At 39.3% G+C, this 25,159-nt stretch overlaps 1 protein-coding gene across 32 annotated transcripts in view; it reads left to right on the forward strand.

Annotated features, from left to right (window-relative positions):
* Positions 1-25,159, forward strand: part of FBXW11 (F-box and WD repeat domain containing 11) — a 188,193-nt gene that overhangs the window by 61,389 nt on the left and 101,645 nt on the right. For 21 of the 32 annotated variants that reach the window (XM_081520746.1, XM_081520721.1, XM_081520733.1 and 18 more), the window contains 2 exons: positions 21,781-21,843; positions 24,922-25,147. In XM_081520746.1, coding sequence (XP_081376872.1) covers positions 21,793-21,843; positions 24,922-25,147 — 277 coding nt within the window. In that variant the 5' untranslated portion in view covers positions 21,781-21,792. The remainder of the gene's footprint in view (positions 1-21,780; positions 21,844-24,921; positions 25,148-25,159) is intronic. The other 11 variants (XM_081520752.1, XM_081520750.1, XM_081520725.1 and 8 more) reach the window with 1 other exon arrangement.

Here is a 25,159-nt window from a genome sequence, read left to right on the forward strand (position 1 = left end):
CGCTGAGCCGTGCTCCCTGTGTCACACAGCAGCTTCCCACTGGCTTCTGTTTTGCATGTGGTCGTGTGTACACGTCTGTGCTCCTCTCAGTTTGCCCCCGCCTTCTCTTGCCCCCACCCCGTGTCCACAAATCTTTCTCTACATCCTGCCCCTCAAATATGTTCATCAGTGCCATTTTTCTTGTTGTTGTTTAGTCGCTCAGTCCTGTCCGACTCTTTGTGACCCCGTGGACTGCAGCACGTCAGGTTTCCCTGTCACTCAACATCTCCCGGATTTTGCTCAAACTCATGTCCATTCTAGATTCCATATAGTGTGTGATGTTTATTTTTCTCTTTCTGACTTCACTATGTATGACAGACTCTAGGTGTTATTAAGTTTTAAGAGTTTTTTGTGTTTTTGGTGGCTAACAGTCCTTTATCAGATTTGTCTTTTGAAAAATATTTTCTCCAAATCTCTGGCTTCTCTTTTTTCATTCTTTTTTGACATTGTCTTTCACAGAGCAGAAATTTTTGATTTTACTGAAGTGCAGCTTATCAAATACTTCCTTCATGTATTGTGCCTTTGGTGTTGTATCTAAAAAGTCATTACTATATCCAAGGTTACCTAAATTTTCTCCTCTGTTACTGCAGTAACACTTGTTGAAAAGATAATCTTTGCTCCATTGTATTGCCTCTGGTCCTCTTTCAAAGATCAGCTGATTATAATATGTTTGCTTCTGGACTCTTTCTTCTGTTTCTTTGATCTGTTTGTGTGTTCTTTCAGCAGTACCATATACTGCCTTGATTAGTGTAGCTCTCTGTATTAGGTTAGTGCAAAAGTAATTGCAGTTTTGGACTGTGAGTTTTAAATCATTTTAACTAGGCTCAAACACACATCTTTGTTAATCAAAATAGGAACCATTACAATCAGCACATTTTTGCTAATGAGAAATAGCTTTGTTCCTGTAGCATAAAAATCCATGCCTTGGGATTCAGTGAACTCAAAATGCTTGGAAAGCATTTTCTGCCTTCTTCTAGTTGTAGAAGCGTTTTCCCTGACAGAAGTTGTCAAGGTACTTGAAGTGGTAATCAGTTGGCGAGAGGTCAGGTGAACATGGTGGATGAGGTGAAACTTCGTAGCCCAATTCGTTCAACTTCTGAAGTATTGGCTGTGTAATGAGTGGTGGAGCGTTTTGGTGGAGAAGGATTGGGCCCGTTCTGTTGACCAGTGCCAGCTGCAGGCATCTTTGGTGCATCTCATTGATCTACTGAGCATACTTCTCAGGTGTAATGGTTTCGCTGGGATTCAGAGAGCTGTAGTGGATCAGACGGGTAGCAGACCACCAAACAGTGACCATGGCCTTTTTTTGGTGCAAGTTTGGCTTTGGGAAGTGCTTGGGAGCTTCTTCTTGGTCCTTGCCAGTTGTCCATTTTTTGTTACATGTCGCAGTCTGATCGAGAAATGGTTCGTTGTTGTGTAAAATAAGAGATGACACTTCAAAATTATTTTTTTTTTGATTTGCAGTCAGCTCATGAGGCACCCACTTATTGAGCTTTTCACCTTTCTAATTTGCTTCAAATGTCGAATGCCTGTAGAATGGTCAGCGATGAGTTCTTCGCCAACTTCTCGTGTAGTTGTAGGAGGACCAGCTTTGATGATTGCTCTCAGTTGGTTGTTGTCACCTTCTGGTGGCTGGCCACCACACCCTCCATCGTCACGGCTTTCGTCTCCTTTGCCAAACTTCTTGACTCACCACTGCACTGTGTGTCCCAGCTCCTGGGCCAAATGCGTTGTTGATGTTGTGAGTTGTCTCTGCTGCTTTACGATCCAGTTTGAAGTTGAATAAAAAAATTGCTCAAATTTGCTTTTTCTCTTAACATCATTTCCCTCATCTAAAATAAATATAAAATAAACACCAAGTAATAAGTCATTAGCAAAAAAAGCAAGAAATGTGCATTAAAATGCTGTATAACATAACCACATTTACTTAAGAATGTATTCCAGTATCAAACAGCAAAGTTCAACACTGCAAAACTGCGATTACGTTTGCACCAACCTAATAGTAATTCTTGAAGTTGGTAATATCATTTCTTTGACTTTGTTCTGTTCCTTTAATTGTTGTGACTATTCTACATCTTATGCTTCTTCATGTAAGCTTGAGAATTAGTTGTTATTCATAAAATAACTCTTCAGGTTTTGGTTGGGATTACATAGAACATTTAGATCAAGTTGGGAAGAATTGACATCTTGATAATAATGAGCCTTACCATTTGTAAATATGGAATATCACTCTATTTTGTTAATATCTTTCATCAGTTTTATAGTTTTTCCTCATACAGAGTTTGTACAGTTTTTGTTAGCTTTACACCTAAATATCTCATTTTGGGTCATCCTAATGTAAATGGTGGCTCCCCTGGTGGCTCAGTGGTAAAGAATCTGCCTGCCAGTGCAGGAGACACATGTTTGACCCCTGGGTCGGGAAGATCCCCTGGAGAAGGAAATGGCAACCCCTGCCAGTATTCTTGCCTGGGAAATCGCACGGACAGAGGAGCCTGGCAGGCTACGGTCCATCGAGTCATCAAGAGTTGAATGTGACTTAGTGACCAAAGAACAACGGTGTGAATGGTAATAATGTATCTTAATTTTAAATTCCACTTGTACATTGCTGATATATATAAATGTGGTTGACTTTATATCAGTCTTGAGGTAATTGCTTTTTAGTTCCAGGAATTTGATGGTGAATTTTTTTTTCCCTACATAAGTGATCATGTAACCTGTGAACAAAGATAGTAGTATTTCTTTCTGGTATGTATACTTTTTAATTTCCTTTTGTCTCAAATATGATGCATTAACTAGGACTCCCACCATAATGTTGAAAAGCAATGGTGAAAGGGGACATCTTTGCATTGTTCCTTAGCATGAAAACATCAAATTTTTTATCATTAGGTATGATATTAGCTATAGGATTTTTGAAGATGTTCTTTATCAAGTTGAATAGTATTTGCCTTTCCATTTCCTTAAAGAGTAACACCTGGAAGACTGTTTCTTTGCCTCTTGAATCCTCTTTTAATTCATTTGTATTCAGAACTCTTTCTCAGTATTTTCACACTTAATGTGATTTTTTTGTCAGCCTTCAGTCTGCTGCTTGTTCACCTATTTCCTTTTTGCAGTTGTCTTGTTTACTCTTGCCCTTCGTGAAGGCTTATGGGAGGAACATATGGGTGTCCTGGGGTCTAAGTATTTTTTTTTCTCCCTATGTTCTATTCCTATGCTGAGTGCTTGAGTTTTGTGTAGCTTTATTCCTTTTTTTTTTATCCTGTGGTTGTGCCAACATCACATATTAATTCTACTTGTTTTATACATTCCCTAGGGTTTTCTTTCTATACAGTCATGACACATCCAGATCTTTCCTGATATTTATGCTTTTTATTTCTTTTTCTTGCCTTATTGAACTGGCTGTGAGCCACCAGGGAAGCTCCAGTGAAATAAAATGAAGTACCCTCTCTATATTTAAAAAGAGTTTGGGAAAGATTGCTGCTATTTTTTCCTCAAATGTTTGAAACTGTTTCTCTATGAAGCCAGTTAGGCCTTGAGTTTGCTTTGTGGGAAAGTTTCTGTTTATCTATAGCACTTAAATTTTTTTAAAAGTTAACTTTTTTGATTTGTAGTTTATATATAATAAAGTTCACCAGTTAATAGTTTATTTAGGTGTGACAGATGAATGTAGTGTAATGTAGTGAATGTTGTTCCTTCACAACAATCATATATTAGTCTTTTTTTTTTCTTGTGATATTGTTGATAGATTTTTGTTATCAAGGTAATACTGACCTCAGAATATTGTTGGTGATGTTCCCTTTTCATCTACTTTTTTGAAGAGTTTGTAGAATTTGATATGTTTCTTCCTTAAATACCAAATAAAATTCACCACTGAAACCAGTTTCTTTAATAGCTGTTGAGGTTATCCATTTCTTCTTGTATGAGTATTCTTGTATCCTTTAAAGAATTTGTCCCTTTTATCTTGAGTTGTGGAATATATTACTATAAATCTGTAATATTCCCTTGTTTTCCTTTAATGTTTGTCAGAAATCAAAGTGTTAGTCACTCAGTCGTGTCTGACTCTTTGCGGCCCCATGGACTGTAGTCTGCCAGGCTCCTCTGTCCATGAAATTCTCTAGGCAGGAATACTGGGGTGGGTTGCATTACCTTTTCCAGGAGATCTTCCCAACCCAGGGGTCAAATCCCACACTGTGGGTAGATTCTTTACCACCTGGGCCAGGATCAGTTTTCATGATCCCACTTTTATTTCTGAGACTGAAAATTTGGTTTTTTGTATAATTTTTTCCTTATCAGTTTGGCTAGAAGTTTATCAGTTTTATTGACTGTTTCAAAGACCTGATTTTGGTTTTATTAATTTTTTCCTTACTGTTTTTCTGTTTTTTTGTTCTACTAATTTTGGATCTGATCTTATTTCCTTCCTCTGCTTATTTTGGGTTTGATTTGCTAGTTTTCTATTTTTTTATGGTGAAAGCTTAGATTATTGCTTTGAAGACCATTTTCTTTCTTTCCTAATTTTCCTAATGCATTCAGTGCCGTCAGTTTCTCTCTAAGCACCACTTTAGTTATATCCCACAGTGTTTAATATGTTCAGTTTTCATTTTCATTTAGTTCACGGTATTTTCTAATTTTCCTTGTGATTTCTTTTTTGACTCATGTGTTGTTTAGTGATGCATTGTTTAATTTTCAAATTTCAGGGTTTTTCTATTAGGTTAATTTTGGATTAATTCTTTGTCATCCAGGACATATTTTCAGCCCTTTTGAATTTTTTTAAACCTATTTTATGGCCTAGAATAGCATTTATCTTGGTGAATGTTTGATCTATACTTGGAAAGAATGTGCTCCCTTGTTGGGTAGAGTGTTCTATAAATGTCAGGGTAAGTTGCCTGATAGTGTTATTCATGTCCTCCATATCTGTACTCTTTTCTGTCTGCTTGTTCTATGCATAACTAAGAGAGGAGTGTTAAAGTGTTCACATCTAACTTTGGATTTTGTTTTCCTCCTGTGAGTGTGTTATTTTCTCTTACACATGTATTTAAAAACTCTGTTAGTCAAGGGCATATGCATATAGGATTACTGTATCATTTTGATAAATTGATCCCTTTAATATTATGAAAGTGTCTCACTTTATCCCTGGTTACATTGTTTGTTCTAAAATCTGCTTTGTCCAATGATAGCATACCTACTCTGGATGTGTCCTTTGATTAGTCATGGGATGTTATATTTCTTTTTCTGTCCTTTTACATTTAACCAGTGTGCCTTTGTGTTTAAAGTGGATTTCTTGTATGTAGTTATCCAATTTCACAATCTCTGTCTTTTAATTGGAATATTTTGACCACTTACATTTAACCATTTACTAAGATTTTAGTTTTCTTATCTCTCCTTGCTATTCTTTGGAACTCTGCCTTCGAACAGGTATATCTTTCCTTTTCTCCTTTGCCTTTTGCTTCTCTTCTTTTCTCAGCTACTTGTAAGGCCTCCTCAGACAACCATTTTGCCTTTTCGCATTTCTTTTTCTTGGGGATGGTCTTGATCCCTGCCTTCTGTACATTGTCACGAACCTCTGTCCATAGTTCTTCAGGGACTCAGTCTATCAGATATAATCCCTTAAATCTATTTCTCACTTCCACCGTATAATCGTAAGGGATTTGATTTAGGTCATACCTGAATGATCTAGTGGTTTTCCCTACTTCCTTCAATTTAAGTCTGAATTTGGCAATAAGGAGTTCATGATCTGAGCCATAGTCAGCTCCTGGTCTTGTTTTTGCTGACTGTATAGAGCTTCTCCATCTTTAGCTGCAAAGAATATACTCAACCTGATTTCGGTGTTGACCATCTGGTGATGTCCATGTGTAGAGTCTTCTCTTGTGTTGTTGGAAGAGGGTGTTTGCTATGACTAGTGCGTTCTCTTGGGAAAACTCTGTTAGCCTTTGACCTGCTTTGTTTTGTACTCCAAGGCCAGATTTGCCTGTTATGCCAGGAATCTCTTGACTTCCTACTTTTGCATTCCAGTCCCCTATAATGAAAAGGACATCTTTTTGGGTGTTAGTTCTAGAAGATCTTTTAGGTCTCTATTAAGAACTATTCAACTTCAGTCTTGGATCACTGTGATATTGAATGGTTTGCCTTGGAAACGAGATCATTTTGTCATTTTTGAGATTGCATCCAAGTACGGCATTTCCCCGGTGGCTCAGACAGTAAAGCGTCTTCCTGCAATGCAGGAGACTTGGGTTTGATCCTGGAAAATTCCATGGGCTGAGGAGCCTGGTAGACTACAGTCCGTGGGGTTGCAAAGAGTCGGACACGACTGAGCGACTTCACTTTCACAGCATTTCTGACTCTTTCGTTGACTATGACGGCTGCTCCATTTCTTCCAAGGGATTCTTGCCCACCATAGTAGATATAATGGTCACCTGAGTTAAATTCCGGAGAAGGCAATGGCACCCCACTCCAGTACTCTTGCCTGGAAAATCCCGTGAACGGAGGAGCCTGGCGGGCTGCAGTCCATGGGGTCACTGAGTCGGACACGACTGAGCGACTCCACTTTCACTTTTCACTTTCATGCCCTGGAGAAGGAAATGGCAACCCACTCCAGTACTCTTGCCTGGAGAATCCCAGGGACGGGGGAGCCTGGTGGGCTGCCGTCTATGGGGTCGCATAGAGTCGGACACGACTGACGCGACTTAACAGCAGCAGCAGCAGAGTTAAATTCACCCATTCCAGTCCATCTTAGTTGACTGATTCCTAAAATGTTGATGTTCACTCTTGCCATCTCCTGTTTGACCACTTCCAATTTGCCTTGATTCATGGACATAACATTCCAGGTTCCTATGCAATATTGTTCTTTACAGCATCAGACTTTACTTCCATCACCCTTCACATCCACAACTGGGTATTGTTTTTGCTTTGGCTCTGTCTCTTCATTCTTTCTGGAGTTATTTCTCCACTCTTTTCCAGTAGTATACTGGGCACCTACCTACCTGGTGGGGGGGTGGTGTTCATCTTTCAGTGTCCTATCTTTTTGCCTTTTCATGCTGTTCATGGTTCTCAAGGCAAGAATACTGAAGTGGTTTGCCATTCCCTTCTCGAGTGGACCACGTTTTGTCAGAACTCTCCACCATGATCTGTCCATCTTGGGTGACCCTACATGGCATGACTCATAGTTTCATTGAGTTAGACAGGGATGTGGTCCATGTGGTCAGTTTTCTGTGATTGTGGTTTTCATTCTGTCCCCCCTCTGATGGAGAAGGATAAGAGGCTTACAGAAGCTTCCTGATGGGAGAGAGTGACTGAGGGGGAAATTGGGTCTTGTTCTGATGGTCGGGGCCATGCTCAATAAATCTTGAATCAAATTTTCTGTTGATGGGCGGGGCCGTGTTCCCTCCCTGTTGTTTGACCTGAGGCCAAACTATGGTGGAGGTAATGAAGATAATGGAATCTCCTTCAAAAGGTCCCACGCACGCACTGATGCACTCAGTGCCCCCGACCCTGCAGCAGGCTACCATCGACCCACACCTCTGCCGGAGACTCTGGACACTTACGGGCGAGTCTGGGTCAGTCTCTAGTGGGGTCACTGCTCTTTCTTCTGGGTCCTGGTGTGCACAAGGTTTTGTTTGTGCCCTCCAAGAGTCTGTTTCCCAGTCCTGTGTAAGGTCTGGCGGCTCTGTGGTGGGGTTAATGGCAGCCTCCTCCAGGAGGTCTTATGCCATACCTAGGTCTGCTGCATCCAGAGCCCCTGCCCCTGGAGCAGGCCACTGCTGACCTGTGCCTTCCCAGGAGACAATGAAACACAGTTCTGGCTCAGTCTCTGTGGGGTCTCTGGGTCCTGGTGTGCACAAGGTTTGTTTGAGCCCTCTGAGTGTCTCTGGCGGGTAAGAGGTTTGATTCTAAATGCGATTTCACCTCTCTCACTGTCTTGCTGGGGCTTCTCCTTTGCCCTTGGACGTGGGGTATCTTTTTATGGTGGGATCCAGCATTCTCCAGTTGACCGTTGTTTAGCAGTGAGTTGTAGCTTTGGAGTTCTCGCAGGAGAAGATGAGTGCATGTTCTACTCCTCCATCTCCTCGGGAAGATGATCATCTCCTCAGTGACTGATCATCTCCTCAGTGAGCAATACAAAGAAATAGAGGAAAATAATAGAATGGGAAAGATTAGAGCTCTCTTCAAGAAAATTAGAGATACCAAGGGAACATTTCATGCAAAGATGGGCAAAATAAAGGACAGAAATGATATGGACCTAACAGAAGCAGAAGGTATTAAGAAGAGCTGGCAAGAATACAGAAGAATTACACAAAAAAGATCTTCATGACCCAGATAATCACGATGGTGTGATCACTCACCTAGAGCCAGACATCCTGGAATGTGAAGTCAAGTGGGCCTTAGAAAGCATCGCTACGAATAAAGCTAGTGGAGGTGATGGAATTCCAGCTGAGCTAGTTCAAATCCTAAAAGATGATGCTGTGAAAGTGCTACACTCAATATGCCAGCAAATCTGGAAAACTCAGCAGTGGCCACAGGACTGGAAAACGTCAGTTTTCATTCCAATCCCAAAGAAAGGCAATGCCAAAGAATGTTCAAACTCTTGCACAGTTGCACTCATCTCACACGCTAGCAAAGTAATGCCTATAATTCTCCAAGCCAGACTTCAACAGTACATGAACCGTGAACGTCCAGATGTTCAAGTTGGATTTAGAAAAGGCAGAGGAACCAGAGATCAAATTGCCAATATCCATTGGATCACTGATAAAGCAAGAGAGTCCCAGAAAAACATCTACTTCTGCTTGATTGACTATGCCAAAGCTTTTGACTGTGTGGATCACAACAAACTGAAAAATTCTTCAAGAGATGAGAATACCAGACTGCCTGACCTGCCTCCTCAGAAATCTGTATCCAAGTCAAGAAGTAGCAGTTAGAACTGGACGTGGAACAACAGACTGGTTCCAAATCGGGAAAGGAGTAGGTCAAGGCTGTATACTGTCACCCTGCTTATTTAACTTATATGCAGAGTACATCATGTGAAATGCTGGGCTGGATTGAAGCACAAGCTGGAATCAAGATTGCTGGGAGAAATATCAATAACCTCAGATATGCAGATGACACCACCCTTATGGCAGAAAGCAAAGAAGAACTAAAGAGCTTCTTGATGAAAATGAAAGAGGAGGGTAAAAAAGTTGGCTTAAAGCTCAACGTTCAGAAAACTAAGATCATGGCATCTGGTCCCATCACTTCATGGCAAATAGATGGGGAAACAGTGGAAACAGTGACAGACTTTATTTTTTGGGCTCCAAAATCACTGCAGATGGTGACTGCAGCCATGATATTAAAAGACGCTTGCTCCTTGGGAGAGAAGTTATGACCAACCTAGACAGCATATTAAAAAGCAGAGACATAACGTTGCCTACAAAGATCTGTCTAGTCAAAGCTATGGTTTTTCAGTAGTCATATATGGATATGAGAGTTGGACTATAAAGAAAGATGAGTGCTGAAGGATTGATGCTTTTAACGTGTGGTGTTGGAGAAGACTCTTGAGTCTCTTCCATGGCAAGGAGATCCAACGAGTCAATCCTAAAGGAAATCAGTCCTAAATATTCATTGGAAGGACTGATGTTGAAGCTGAAACTCCAATACTGTGGCCACTTGATGCAGAGAACTGACTCGTTGGGAAAGACCCTGATGGGAAAGATTGGAGGCTGGAGGAGAAGGGGATGACAGAGGATGAGATGGTTGGATGGCATCACTGATGCGATGGACATGATTTTGAGTGAGCTCCAGGAGTTGATGATGGACAAGGAGGCCTGGCATGCTGCGATTCATGGAGTTGCAAAGAGTCGGACATGACTGAGCAACTGCATTCAAGATTTTAGTTTTAAATCTACCCCTTTGTTATTTGTTTTCTATTTTTTCCATCTGCTTTTTTTCCCCCTTTCACTCTTTTCTGCTCTCTTTTGGATTAGTTTAGTTTTGGGGTCATTCCGTTTTCATCTTTACCATTGGTTTATTAGTTAAACCTTGTTTGCTTAATTTTTTTTTCTCATGGTTTTTGTAGCATTTACAGTTCACATCTTTAACTTATCACAGCCTGTCCTGAAGTGATAGATACTGCCTCATGTACATGGAAGAAAGACCTTACATCTGTATACTTCCCCTTCCCTCCTTCCATTCTTGGTGCTATTTGTTGTCTTACATTTTATTTCTATAAAGGATATAGAGTCCACGATATTTGTTGGTATTTTTGCTACTGTGTCATCTTTATGTGTGTAAATACATAATTTCAAAAGCTGTTTATCTTTCTAGTGTTGTAGGTTAGTTATACTTCAAAACAAACAAATTTATAGAAAATGTCAGATTTGTAGTTACCAGAGTCAGGAGATACGGACTGGGAGCCTTAGATTACAGTGGTTGATATTGCTCCATTTAAGGTGGATCCAACAAGGATCTACAGTGTAGCTCACAGAACTCTGCTCAGTGGTTTACGGAGAGGAGTTTGGCGGAGAATGGATGCATGTGTATGTGTGGCTGAGTCCCTTTGGTGTTCACGTGAAACTGTCACAACACTTAATTGGCTATACCCCAATAGAAATAAAAAGTTTAGAAAAATTAAAATATTCTAAAGTAAAAAAAAAATAGATTCAAGTTGTCAAAAGGTATAAAAACTAATACAAAGTTATGAGATAAATAAGTATTAGGAATGTAATTACAAGACGATTAACAAAGTTAACATTGCTGTATGTTCATTAACCACTCCTCATTTCCCCTGGCAGAGCAGGAACAACCATTCTATTTTCTGTTTCTGTGAATTTGGCTGCTCTGGATACCTCACATAAGTGGAATTGTACAGTATTTCTTTTTATAACTGACTTATTTCACTTAGCTTAGTGTCCTCAGTGTTCATCCATGTGATAGCATGTGTAAGAATTTCCTTTTTTTTTTAATGCTGAATAATACCTTTGCATGTTTATACCGTATATTGTTTAGCATTTCATCCTTCAGTGGACATTTGGGTTGTTTCCACCTTTTGGTTATTGTGAATAATGCTAGTAGTATATGGACATAAGTGTGTAAACATTTCTTTGAGACTCTTTTAGTTCTTTTGGATATAGATGCAGAATTGGTCTTGCTGGATCATATGGTAATTATATTTTTAATTTTTTGATGAATTACCATTCACTTTTCCATAGCAGCTACACCATTTTCCATTCCTATTAGCAGTGTATAAGGATTCTAGTTTGCCCACATCCTTGTCAACACTTGTTATTTTCTGTTGCTTTGGTAGTAGTCTGATAAGTGTGAGGTGATATCTCATAGTGGTTTTGATTTGCATTTCCCTAATGATTAATGAGATTGAGTATCTTTCCATAAGCTTTTTGGCCACTAGTATATCTTCTTGGCGAATTGTCTGTTCAAGTCCTTTGCCCATTTTGAGTTAATTTGTTTTTGCTGTTTAGTTTTAGTTCTTTATAGATTCTGAATATTAATCCCTTATCAGATGTATGCTTTGCAAACATGTTTTCCCATTTCATAGGTTGAATTTTCACTCCGTTGATTGTATTCTTTGATGCACAGCAGTTTTAAGTTTTGATATAGTCTGATTTATATATTTTTATTATTTTTGTTGTCTTAGCTTTTGGTATCATATACAAGGGATCATTGCTGAATCCAATCTAATGAAGCTTTTCCTTTCTTTTCTTCTAAGAAGCTTATAGTTTCAGCTGTTATGTTTGGATCTTTGACCCATTTAGAGCTTTTTTTTTTTTTTTGAGCTAATTTTTATATGTGCTATCAGGTAAGGGCCCAACTTCATTCTTTGATATGTGGATATCTAGTTTTTCCAGTGGCATTTGTTGAGAAGACTGTTATTTCCCCATAGAATAATACTAGTACCTTTATAAAACATCATTTGACTGTGTATGTGAGGATTTATTTCTGGGCTCTCTACTTCAGTTGGTCTGTATATCTGTCTTTATGCCAGTACCATACTATTTTGATTACTGTAGCTTTGTAATAAGTTTTGAAATCAGGAAATGTGAGATGGTGTTGCTGTTGTTTTTAAGATTATTTTGGCTATTCAGGGTCCCTTGAGATTCTGTATGAATTTTAGAATGGGTTTTTCTGTATATACAAAAAACTTTTGAAATTTTGATAAGGATTGCATTGAATCTATAGATTCTTTGGGTAGTACTAATATCATAATAATATTGAGTCTTGTAGTTCATGGCTAAAAGGTCCACTTTCCATTTATTTTTGGTGTTCAACATTTTGAACTCCTCAGGTAGTCAATCATATTTTAAAGAAATTTAAAAAATAGAAATGTTATTTTATATATGCTGTCATTTTTACCATTTTCCTCTTCATTTATCTCTGCATTCCCTCACTGGATTCAGGTTTTCTTCTGGTTTTCCTTCTGTCTGAAAATCTCTATTATTATTTCTTGTGTTAGAGATCTGAGAATTAGAGGAGTGCAGAGTCCTGGAAGCCAAGTGACTGAAGTATATCAGGGAGGAGAGAGTGCTCAAGTCTTTTTGATAGGTTCTGAAATGTGAGCAATGAGAATTGACCGTTAGATTTTATAACTTATAATATTCATGGGAAATAGATGGGGAAACAGTGGAAACAGTGTCAGACTTTATTTTTTTGGGCTCCAAAATCACTGCAGATGGTACTTGCAGCCATGAAATTAAAAGATGCTTACTCCTTGGAAGGAAGGTTATGACCAACCTAGACAGCATATTTAAAAGCAGAGACATTACTTTGCCAACAAAGGTCCGTCTAGTCAAGGCTATGGTTTTTCCAGTGGTCATGTATGGATATGAGAGTTGGACGGTGAAGAAAGCTGAGCGCTGAAGAATTGATGCTTTTGAACTGTGGTGTTGGAGAAGACTCTTGAGAGTCCCTTGGACTGCAAGAAGATCCAACCAGTGCATCCTAAAGGAGATCAGTCCTGGGTGTTCATTGGAAGGACTGTTGTTGAAGCTGAAACTCCAATACTTTGGCCACCTCATGCGAAGAGTTGACTCATTGGAAAAGAGCCTGATGCTGGGAAGGATTGGGGGCAGGAGGGGAAGGGGACGACAGAGGATGAGATGGTTGGATGGCATCACCAACTTGATGGGCATGGGCTTGGGTAGACTCTGGGAGTTGGTGATGGACAGGAGGCCTGGCATGCTGCAATTCATGGGGTCACAGAGTTGGACACGACTGAGCGATTGAACTGAACTGAGTACATAATTTTTAAAATACTATATAGCAGTGAAAGAGAATGAACTACTACTTAAAGATCTCAAAATCACAGTCTTAAGCAAAAGAAGCCAGACTCAAAATAGTATTATATAATATGATTCCATTTATATAAAACTAAAAAATAGGCAAAATGGATCTATGATGATATTTAAAAAATAGAGGTTACTCTTAGTATGTTAATGACTGGGCAGTGTTTGGGGTCCTAGTAATGTACTTTATGTTGGTCTGAGTACTGGTTACATTTGAGAATTAAGCTCTTCACTATGTTATGCTAAACTAGTTAAGGATAATAAAACTTAACTAGTTAAGTTTTGAAAAAACTTAAATTTTCTCCTGTTGTATCATATTTTTAAATGACACCATAGTGTTGAATATCTACATTACTTTCTATTTTTCCATGTTATAAATTGTTGTAGCTACAATTTTGTGTAGGTTTACAATTCTTTAGGATAAATTACTGTAATTAAATTATGTCCAGTGTTATGTAGTAATTTTTGAAGTTATATGTTGATAAATACTCTCTTTCTGAAAGGTAGCAATTTGTAATACTACCAAAGATAAAAGTATAAAAGAATTAAAGTTGCAAATTTAAGATAGGTGAAAAATTGCATCTCTTTTTGTTATTGTACTTGTTCATTTTTGACAGCCATTTAAATTTCTTGTTTTACGATACTGGTAGTTACTCTTTATTTGCCTATTAAAGTGTTAATTTTGGTTTCCTAACCAAGAGATCTTTATATATAGTCAGTTATTTACTGTATATCAAAATGTTGCTCCCAATGTATTTGTCTTTAAAATTTGATGATGAACATTCCTGAGTCAAAATTTTTTTAAGTCAAATCTAAATTTTATTTCTGTTTGGTAGCTGCTCTTAGGAATGGTTGTAGAGTTTTTCACATTTGATTCTTTTTATCAATAGTATATATTGGTATATGAAATGAGGTAGCATTTAACATTTTTTATTATTATTCGTTTACAAAATTTTTTTTGGCCGCACACAGTGGCATGTGGGACCCTAGTGCCCCAGGGACAGAACCTGTGACACTCCCTGCATTAGAAGGAGTCTTAACCACTGGACCGCCAGGGAAGTCCCGAACTTTTATTTTTAATACTCTTTCTTGAAAGATCTCTCTTCCCCTTATTTGAAATGCTAACTTCATCATATGCAGATTGTAAGTGTAAATGAATCTGTTTCTTGACTTTCTGTTTTGTTTCATTGGTCTTTGTCAGTACCACACTACTTTAATTATGGTAGCTTTTACGAAAAATTTTAAAATCTAATGACATAGGCATAAAAAATAAGTTTTGTGAGGAAAGGAAGAAACATCTTTATTTATTCTTCCAGATACCTTAGTATAATCTTGTCTTGTAATGTTAATAACAGCCATTAAAAACTTGAGTGGAACTATAGGTTAGGCAAGTTGGAAGGACACTTACTCCATTAGTAATATCATCTACAGTAATTTCAGTCAAACTCCCAATGGATTTAAAGTTTATTACTACTTTTTATTGTAGAAAGAAAACCACTAGTTTGTTCCTACATTTTAATGTTTGTGTGGAGGGAGGAGAAGATTTCTGATTAAGTTGGACTTATTGGTGGCTGCAGTCATTGTATTAAAAAGACATGAATGCATAGATACATACGTGATGCATAGAACTTCCTTCTGAGTTGCAGCAGTAGTATGAAAGATAGGGGCTGCTTTTTTGGATAAGTTTGTCTCCTCTTTTTTCCAGATGAACGCTTCTGGCTTCCCACTGATCTCATTTTCCAGCAGTGCATTGGGTAACACTAAGGGAAGAATTGTAGGCTAGTTTAGGGCCAACCTGGCATTAACAGTAACAACGCAAAGGTGTTTGATATGCCTTTGACAGTCATTGTTCCGTGTATTTATCTTTAGTTCATGCAAGTAGTAATTGGCAAACTAAATCTAGACTTTTCTGCTTGGTCTGATCTCAAACATATAATCTCTTCCTGCTTCCTAACTGTATTTGAGATTTCTTCTCTGGCTTGATGCTCTATCATTTTTTTTTTTTTTTAAATGTTCCATGGAAAATCAAGTGTTGTTTGTTGGTTGGTCTGTTTGATGTGTCAAAGATGAAAAGGTGTTTAAATTTTTTTTTAATATTTCTAATTTTTTTGTATTTTTTGGAATTTTATTCATTATGTACAAGTACACATTATCCTTTTTATAGATTTTTGCCTTTCAGAGAGGTTTAAAGCCCTGTATGTTATTTACTGGTTTGACTTGAATATTGCTCTCCTTGCAGTTATGACTTTTGCTTTCCTTTTAATTTGAATTTCCCTGTTAATGTTTTTGCTTATTGCTTTTAGCCTTTTTGTGTGATTTTTGTTGTGCTTACCATTGTGGGCAGGGGAATGCCCAGATTCAATTTCGTTTTATTAAACAAATGCTGGTTACAGCCCATTAAGTGGCTTTCATAGGCTCCAGCCAGCAGTTGGGAAACACCTGAGAGAAGTGTTTTTCTGTGTAGAAAGTTTGTGTGTTTCTGACCACAGCAGACCTAGAGCTGAGCCCACGGTTCTTAGTTGCTGTGTAACTCTTAACCGGATACTTACTTCTCTGACCCTCAGTTTCTTCTGTAAAATTGGAATATCTACTTTTCTATTTTTTCTGAAGAGCAAAAGATAATGTATGAAAAAAGCCTGGTACAGAGACTAAATAAAGCTATCTAATAGCATTTTGCACCATGTATCTCTTGCCCTTAATTTCTTAAATCCCCAAATTTAAAAACACAGGAGAAAATGGTAGAATGCCCCCATGTTTTCTAAGGTCTTTTGTAGGTTTTTAGTTTTGCTTTGGTTTTTGTTTTTGCTTCGCCTCAGGAGTAAAAGTGTTTTGATACGAATCTTACGCTGATAAGCATTTCTTATCATGAAGCCAAAATGCAGAATTTGTAGCATTTTTAAAGTAGGAAGTTGATTTCTCTTATGTAACTCTTTAAAGTAGGGAATTTTCCAAGTGAAGTATATTCTGTGTTAGTTGGTGGCACCTACTGGCGAAGATAAATCACTGCTTGGAGCCTGCTTTGCTTTTACACAGACTAACCCCATGTAGCAGACTGGGGAAGATGACTATAAATAGGAGAGGAATGTATTGTATTTAGCAAAGTGGACATTTCCTTTGCCCCCAAAAAGTGTTTGTCTGGTGCAGTGGGAGGAGGGAGGAATCATGCCATGTTACTGCCCTGGTCAGTGTTGTCTGGCGCTCTTATTAAGAGGTTGGGAAAGGGGGTGGCCATATCCAACAAATTTGGGAAAGCTAGGTTAAACTAACCGAGCCTCATTTTTAAACTAAGAGATATTACAGCACCTTTAGTATCTTTTTTTTAAATTAATTTATTTTTTATTGAAGGATAATTGCTTTACAGAATTCACCTTTAGTATCTTAATGAAGTGTATCATAATCTCTGGGAGTGGAGTGGGGGCGTCACTCATGTAATGCACCACATTTGTCAAACATAATTAGGCCATAGGATCCTTTTTTTTCTGAGCATCTCTTGTGTTAACCTGAAATACTCTTTGGAAATGATCCTCTGGTTAGTGTAGCTTGAGAGCAGCATTTTCAATTTGGCATCTTCTGAAAGTTGTGTAAGAGAAGAAACAGACATTAGATTCTCATGGTATTTGGTTGTTTGGAAATACCACATGTTGGGACAGAGTCTGTTACGATGGAATCACTGCAGTTTCCTTAGGATGGTGGTACTACGTGGACTACATCATTTTGCCTTAGCAGTAATTTTAAAGCAGAGATAGACATAAAAATTACTGGGAGAACTTTAAATCAAAGCAAAACACATATACCTAGGCTCCATCCACCCTGGCCTCCTGTTTGGTCAAAGACATGCTTTGTTATTTTATCACATTTGAGACACCTTTGAGATCTAATGAAAACTCTGGATCTTTCTGGAGGAATGTATACACGCTTTTGTGTATGACTTCATGATATTTATCACCCTCATGCATACCCCGAAGCCCAAGAATCTCTAGTATAAAGAACTTCTTATATCAAGTTTTCCTGGATAAGAATTGAATGGCAAGCAGGATTTACCCCAGAATTTAGATACCTGTGTACTCCATGAATTACTTGACCATAGATTAGACTGTATTTAAAGAAATCACGTATTGTCACAGGGGTCAGAGGAAAGAAGCCTGAAGAGAAAGGCCAGGTCTGAGATGGCAGTGTTTTTTAGTGTGTTTTCCCAAGAAAGTGAGTTTAGGAGCTCACACCCCTAGAGCAGTGTCTCTCAAGTGGAGGGGGCAGCTTTGTTGCCCTGCATCCCCTAACCCCAACCGCAGACATTTGGCACTCATCTGGAGATGCTTTTTGGCTACCACAGTTAGGGCTGGGGAGGGATTTGCTGCTGGCGTTTGGTAGGGAGACGCCAGGAATGCTTCTTAACATCCTATATTGTACATGACGGTCGCCTCCCCCTGCCCCCAACAGGAAATTAAGCTGGTGCCAAATGTCACTAGAACTAAGGTTGATCTGCCTTAGAGTCTAGCTGCTGCTTGCTAGATTGTATCTTCTGTTGGTAGTAGGAAGGTCTGCATGTTTTGTGTGCGTATGGTGCTTCTTGGTAGGTGTAGGAGGAAAGAGATGGTGATGAGAAGGTAGGAAGTGATCAGGCCACGGTGGTATTTCCAACAACTTTCCTTTCCCAGAAGTGCTGGAGGCTTAAAGAGGATTGCAAGTCTCAGATTGGTTTGCCTCATGGTTTAATCTGAGAGTTTGGAGGCAGGAAACCACCTTTCTTTTCTCCTGGAAGGAACACTCATTGTTTGTTCCTACCTCACCCTTGAACTTGTGACCTTTCATCTGTTAAACCTTTAAGAAATAAAAGTCAAAGTGATTAAAAAAGAAAAAAATACCCGTGGCTGTGAGAAAATTCTATTCTTGCCGTCCATTCTTATTCCCACGTATAGCAGGTGGCAGAAGATAATAGGGACTAGGAAAGGTATATGTTGTGTTTACCAGAAGTGGGCATTTCCCTTGTTTCCCTGAGTCCTCATGTGGGGAAGCGGGAGGGGGAAGGAATTGCGCCGTGCTGCTGACCCAGTCCAGTGTTGGCCTGTGTGCGGGGCAGGGAGATGGGCAGCCATATCCAGTAAATTAGGGAACGCTGGATTAGACTAATCCAGCCTGATTTTTTAAATTGTGAGATGTTACAGAGCCTTTAATATCTTTGGAGAAGGAAATGGCAACCCACTCCAGTAATCTTGCCTTGGTGAATCCCATGGGCAGTGGAGCCTGGTGGGCTACAGTCCATGCGGTCGCAGAGTCAGACACGACTGAGTGACTAACACACACTTTATTTATTTATTTATTTAAATTTATTTATTTTAGTTGGGGGCTAATTACTTTACAATATTGTAGTAGTTTTTGCCATACATTGACATGAATCAGCCATGGGTTTACATGTGTTCCCCATCCTGAACCCCCCACCCACATCCCTCCCCATCCCATCCCTCTGGGCCATCCCATTGCCCCAGCCCTGAGCATTTGTCTCATGCATCGAACCTGGAATGGTGTTCTGTTTCACATATGATAATATACATGTTTCAATGCTATTCTCTCAGAACGTCCCGCCCTCACCTTCTCCCTCAGAGTCCATAAGACTGTTCTATGCATCTGTGTCTCTTATTCTGTCTCGCATATAGGGTTATCGTTACCATCTTTCAAATTCCATATATATGCATTAGTATACTGTATTGGTGTTTTTCTTTCTGGCTTACTTCACTCTGTATAATGGGCTCCAGTTTCATCCATCTCAATAGAACCGATTCAAATGTATTTTTTTAATGGCTGAGTAATATTCCATTGTGTATATGTACCACAGCTTCCTTATCCATTCGTCTGCTGATGGACATCTAGGTTGCTTCCATGTCCTGGCTATTGTAAACAGTGCTGCGATGAACATTGGGATACACGTGTCTCTTTCAATTCTGGTTTCCTCGGTGCTAACACACACTTTAGTGAAGTGCATTGTGGTGCGTGTATCTGTGTGCGGCGCCCGTGTGTGTCTGTGGTGGGGGCAGGAAGGGAGGGAGAGGAAGGTGGTAGCGTGGGGAGAGCATGCACAGGGGCTTGCAGCGTTTCTCAAACTTCATTAGACCCCAGGACCCTTTTTACTCTGAGCATCCCTTGTATCACCTGGACTGACTACTCTTTGGAAAAGATCCTCTGATCAGTGTTACAGCATTTTCCCTTTGACATCTTCTCCTGAAGACTTTATAAGAGAAATTGAAAAAATATGTATTCTAGCCCCCACAGGACTCTCTTAAATACAGTTTTACTAAATTGTATGTCTTTATCCACTTTTGTCAAGCCTTAAGAGAATAGTTGCTATTTTTATGAGGGGAGGGGAGTTTCCTTCTCAGCTGTGTGAATAAACACTCTTTCTCTGTTTTGGAATGACTGAAAGGAAGAATTAAATTTTCTTACTGGAAAGACAGTGGTTTCTTGTGTACTCTGCCTGTCTTTTTGTTTCCTTGAGTGAGGAAAGTACTGAGGTAGCTTATGTCAGAATAGCTCTAGCGGATTCAGGCTCTCCTATTTTTAAAGTTTCGAGTTCAAAACACCGCACATCTCTTTCCGTCCATCTTCCACTTGTCATGCTCGCCTCTTCATGTTTCTTCTTGCCACTCTTTCAGAACCCAGGACAGTGCGACGTTGCAAGTTACTACGCCTCTGTGGCTACCCGTCACATCCCAGTGGTATACTGAGACACTGTTCCCACTTTGCCACTGTTTCCACTTGCTTTGTTCCACTGTGGAGACCTGCCAGCTTTATTAATCCATAAGTCCTTCAAGATAGCAGTAAAAGGGAGCTATTTGGAGAGAGGAATCCTACTTCTGTTTCCATTCAGGATCATTTATCACTGCCACCACTCTAGACCTGCCTGGGATACTTGGACACACTGCCTGCCTTTCTAACTCCTGGTCGACTTTAACATGTGGAGCCCTGCCCTCCTGCATTGCAGACCTTGGTGTTCTGTGATCTGTAAGGTTTTACTGAGGAAGCCAATGGCTTTTCCCTATCAGGCAAGCATCTGGAATCTTTCTTTCAGTCTGAGGTCAGAAAATCATGAGAAGATAACACTTAAGGGAAAGTAGCAGGGTGTGAACAGTTTTTGAATACCCGTTACACACCAGCCACTGTACTGGTAGTCTCAATCCCCAAAACTTTGTGTGGTTTGTTTTTGTCCATGTGTGGAACAGCCTGCTCAGGAGCTCGCGCACGCTCTCTCTCTCTCTCACACGCACACACACTCCCTCCCTCCCCCCGACCCATTCTCGCCTCTCTCTTTGCTTCCAAAGCCTTAGACTTTCCTACTCCACCATTCTACATCTCTAATCAGACCCTGCTGTGAGATCAGACCCTGCTGTGAGACCTGCCCACCACTGGTGTCACGTAGAGATTCTTCGGCCACCACCTACATTGGGTGTTTTCAGATGGATTGTTTGGAAATAGTGTATGTGTCTTTTAACATTTTACAACTTGAAGAATGTAAAGGAAAAAGAGGGAAAATTTCAGAGAGAGGCTTATCCTCTATAGGCAATAAACAGGGTCTTGTAAACACTTAACTTCAACAGATCTACAGGATCTTTTTGTCTAATACTATGGGACAAATGCTGTAGTTTAAATTATGTACCCCGATCTTGAAATGTTAGATTTGGGAAGAGAGAGACTGCTGTCCATAAATGAGTTGCTCTTCCTTTCAGAGCACAACTCTCCCACTTCCCCTTCTCATTAAGTTTCCATTTAGCTATTAGGTGGGAGCTTCAAAAGAGAAAATCCAATCATGTATAATCTCCAGTTAATGGGCATCTATTGAGCGACTAGGTCACCAGAAAGAATAATTACACAGTGCCTCTTTGTGCAGTAAACACAAAAATCAAAAGCTAATGCATTCCCAAGGCAAGCCAGATTGTTACTGGCTAACAGCATCCTCCTCTTAAGGGAAAAGGCTGGGCACCCACCATGCTTGCTAGGGGAGATTGCAAAGCCATTCCTAAAAAACAGGGCTATCAAGGGAGGAAAGAGAGGCAGGAGGGCTTCCAGGGCTTTGTCACTTCTAATTGCTGATGGCTGGGGTGGGTTACTGAATAGCAGACATTCTAGTAAATGTTTTGTGCAATCATCAGGAACTTAGTTGGTCTCTGGGGCTTCTTTCCATGAGTTATAAGAGTAACAGCAATGATTGAGGTAGTTTCAGCCACACACCCATAATTCAGCCTGTTTTCTCAGTATACGCAAACGTCATAAATAGACTTTATGCTTTCTTTTGTCCAACCACTAACTGTATTAATTTATGAAAGATGAGAACACCCCTGTTGACCCAGAATGGCGTGTGTTAGCCACAAGTCAAACAGCTCTTGGGTTGCTATTGGTACACTCTAGTTTGGGTTTTCAAAATTATATTTTGGTGTAGTTATTTAGGATTTGCAAAACTCGGCATAATTCAAATAACCTGTTTTTCCCCCCTTAGAACACTTCAGTTATGGAGGATCAAAATGAAGATGAGTCCCCAAAGAAAAATACTCTTTGGCAGGTAGGAACGACGGCGCACAGAGAAGATAGCACTTGCCTCACTGTAGAAGATGCTCCCTCAGCCCGTCCTCAGAGAAACTTAGAGCCAAGGACTTTTTTCTTTTGTGCAATTTTGCTAGTTTCCGAATCCACCCTAATTTATCTTCTGTTCCTTAGGGAGGTGTCATTATCAAGAATTTGGGAGTTTACACCAAGATTCTGAAGTTGGCTGCAGCCCAAAGATGTTCAGTCTCTGGGGCTACTGTCTAAGCCACAAACGGACAGTGGTGCTGTCCTTTGTCACCAGAGTGGAGCCATGCCACGCACCAGTGTGTGCACTGACCTTTTCTCCCAACCGCCACCCTTTTCCCCCATTTCCTTTCTAATGTTTGCCTTTTCCTTTTAAATTCAGTTTCCTTTTCTCCTGGCTCTATTTTAGTTTGCCAGTTCCCCTCCCCATCCCCCAGGTATTTGTAAGGTGGGAGGTGGAGAGCATATACATTTCATGATTTGATGTTTTTTCATCAACCGTTACGGTACACATAATTTTCCTTTCATGAAGATACAGTGGCAGGCAAAACAAATCTAAATCCAAAAACAATAATGATTAATAAAGAAAATATTTTCTGGGCCCATTTAAGTTGAAGCAAAGGAATATTTTAGTGGTTAACAAGAATAAAGTGTCCCCAACAGATTTAAGATGAAAAGGAACAAAGCGGTGCAATGCCAGGAAGATCTCCCTGGGCCAAGCAGGTGGTTAGAAATAGAAATGGAAAATGTGCTGTAGAGTTAAGCACATGCTGTTATTTTAGGGGGAACTGCGCAGACTGACTTCTGTTCCCTCCTTCACGTTTGGTATTTTGCAACAGGATTCTCTTAATTTACTATTGATTTTTCAATTCACAGTGGTTCTTAACACTTTAGTTTTCAGGCTTTTTTTCATCTGTCTTTCAATAGACTAGTTAATGGTATACCAATGTTCTAAGGAGGCTAGAGGGCTAGGAATCCTTCTGAAAATGAAATAATAACCCTTTTGCTTATCAAGTGCGATAATGAGTGTGAAACTATTTTGTGAATTACAAAGCAGTACACAAATGCTAGTTGTTATCATACTTATACTTAACTTGTTAGGAATGCAGTTATTTTGGTGAACTATTATGAAAAAATATAGGAAGAAAAGGGGAAGGAAAAAATACACAGCTTTCTCTCTCAAGATGAGGCACTTTTACCATTTTCATATTTATTCTTTACTCTGTCTTGGCGTGTACCCCTTAACGCAAATTATTGTGATCATATGCTATATAAAATTCTTTTGTTCCTGATACTTCATAAACATGTTCTCTTCTTATTAAAATCTTACTTTATAAACCTAATTTTAATGGCCGCTTTATAGTACTTTGTGTAGGCGTATTGTATTTCACTTGAACCAGTTGCCTGTAACTGGGTAGTTTTTTTTCTAAATTTTCTTTATTATAACATTATGGTGAACATTCTTATGCTTAAAAGTAGCAAAAATGCTCCTATGCTAGCTGATTTTCACCACAGCAAATAATTTTCATTTCCGCTGACTGTTCTGAATGCTTATGTTTTGGTCCTGTTTGGTACCAGTGTTTTACCAGAAGCATTGTCAGCAGTGTCCGCTCAGTGCTGCCACCTGGTGGTGCCCAGTGTCAGCGAGCTCTCCATCACCCAGATAATGCCAGGGGAGGAGATTAGGTGAGGAAGGGGTGAGATGAATGAGGAGGGGGAGAAAGACCTCCCAGGTTTGTACCTCTAAATGTCGACAAAAGAACTTGCTTCAGATAGGAAAGATTTTTAATGTTTTACCAAGGAAGGTCAAAGACTGTTGGATGTTTACAAAGGATGTTTTCTTTCTGGGATGGGTTCAGTCTACTTTGTTAGGGGATATACTGATAACAAAAGCTCTTGGTTGTTCCCATGTAAGACTTCTGAGATAAGCTCTTAATGGAACTAATGAATGTGATACAACTCTTCAGTTTTCAAAATTCTCTTGTATGTTATTCCTTCTGAAGAGGCTGTCAGAATAGTGATGGACAGATGGCCTGGCAAATGTTTGACAAAAGTATTAAAGTTATTTTGTTTATAAACAGGGAAGTTGCTTAGCCTTATCAGAAGCAGTTGTGGCTTCAGTCTAGGAATTTAGATTTTTTTGGATTTTGTTGTCCAGATGCAGTGTATGCAGTTTCAGTTTTTAAAAAAATGTACTGGTTGTATGCAAGGGCCATGTAGATTTGATGAGAAATGCAGCCATTAGTATAGGAGTCTGTGGGATATCCACAAACAGGCTAAATAAGATGAGGAACTTTTCAGGCATATGTGGTTTGCCTGGTGGGATAACTTTCAGAGTGGGTGATCAGAAAGAGGGAGTGAAAGTCTATGAACTATTTCGTCAGCAGTTTAGCAGCCCTGGAAATAATACAGAGGCGATTGAAACTGTTAGGTAAAATGAAGTTATTTAGATTGAATTGCTTTCTGGTTTCTCTGTTACATAGAGCAGTGGTTTTCAGCGTGAGGTCCCTGAAGTGCAGTCTTTAAACTGGCAGCATCAGCATCATCCAGGAACTTGTTCGAAGTTAGCTCAGGGCTCTATTCGAGTGGCCCCTGGCAGTCTCTGTTAATATACTCTTTTGTTATGTGATGCATGCACAAGTGTGAGAACTGTTTGCGTAAATGCATATAGCTTTACCTTTCAACTTTGAGGAAGGAAAGCAAACCATTAATAGTCAACTGCCACTTTGCCAAGTTGAACAGTTTTTCTAAGATGGTCTTCTCCAACATTAGTTAACTGATAACAACGTGGTTTGGGAATAAGCATTGGAGGATGATAATTTAGGACACCATTTAACTTTACAAAGAATTCTGACTTTGTCATTAACTTTAGTGACTAATTCAAGGACATGATATCTGAATACATTTTTAATTATTGCCTGAATTAATTAATAAAGGAATGAGTTTGGCTTTAGGATAAAACTGGCATTTTAAGTATAAATACACATGGCAAAAATATGTTTCTGATGAGAAGACTATTTAGATTCATTTTCCTTGTCAAACTAATTACTCTTTTGTTTTTCTAAAATAGATAAGTAATGGAACATCATCAGTGATCGTCTCCAGAAAGAGGCCATCAGAAGGAAACTATCAAAAAGAAAAAGACTTGTGTATTAAATATTTTGACCAGTGGTCTGAATCAGATCAAGTGGAATTTGTGGAACACCTTATTTCACGAATGTGTCATTACCAGCATGGACATATTAACTCTTACCTGAAGCCCATGTTGCAGCGGGACTTTATTACCGCTTTACCAGGTAACCATGTTT

The sequence above is a fragment of the Giraffa tippelskirchi genome, chromosome 8 (genome assembly GCF_054371585.1).
Source record: "Giraffa tippelskirchi isolate mGirTip1 chromosome 8, T2T-mGirTip1v1.2.pri, whole genome shotgun sequence".
NCBI classification, from domain to species: Eukaryota; Metazoa; Chordata; class Mammalia; order Artiodactyla; family Giraffidae; genus Giraffa; species Giraffa tippelskirchi.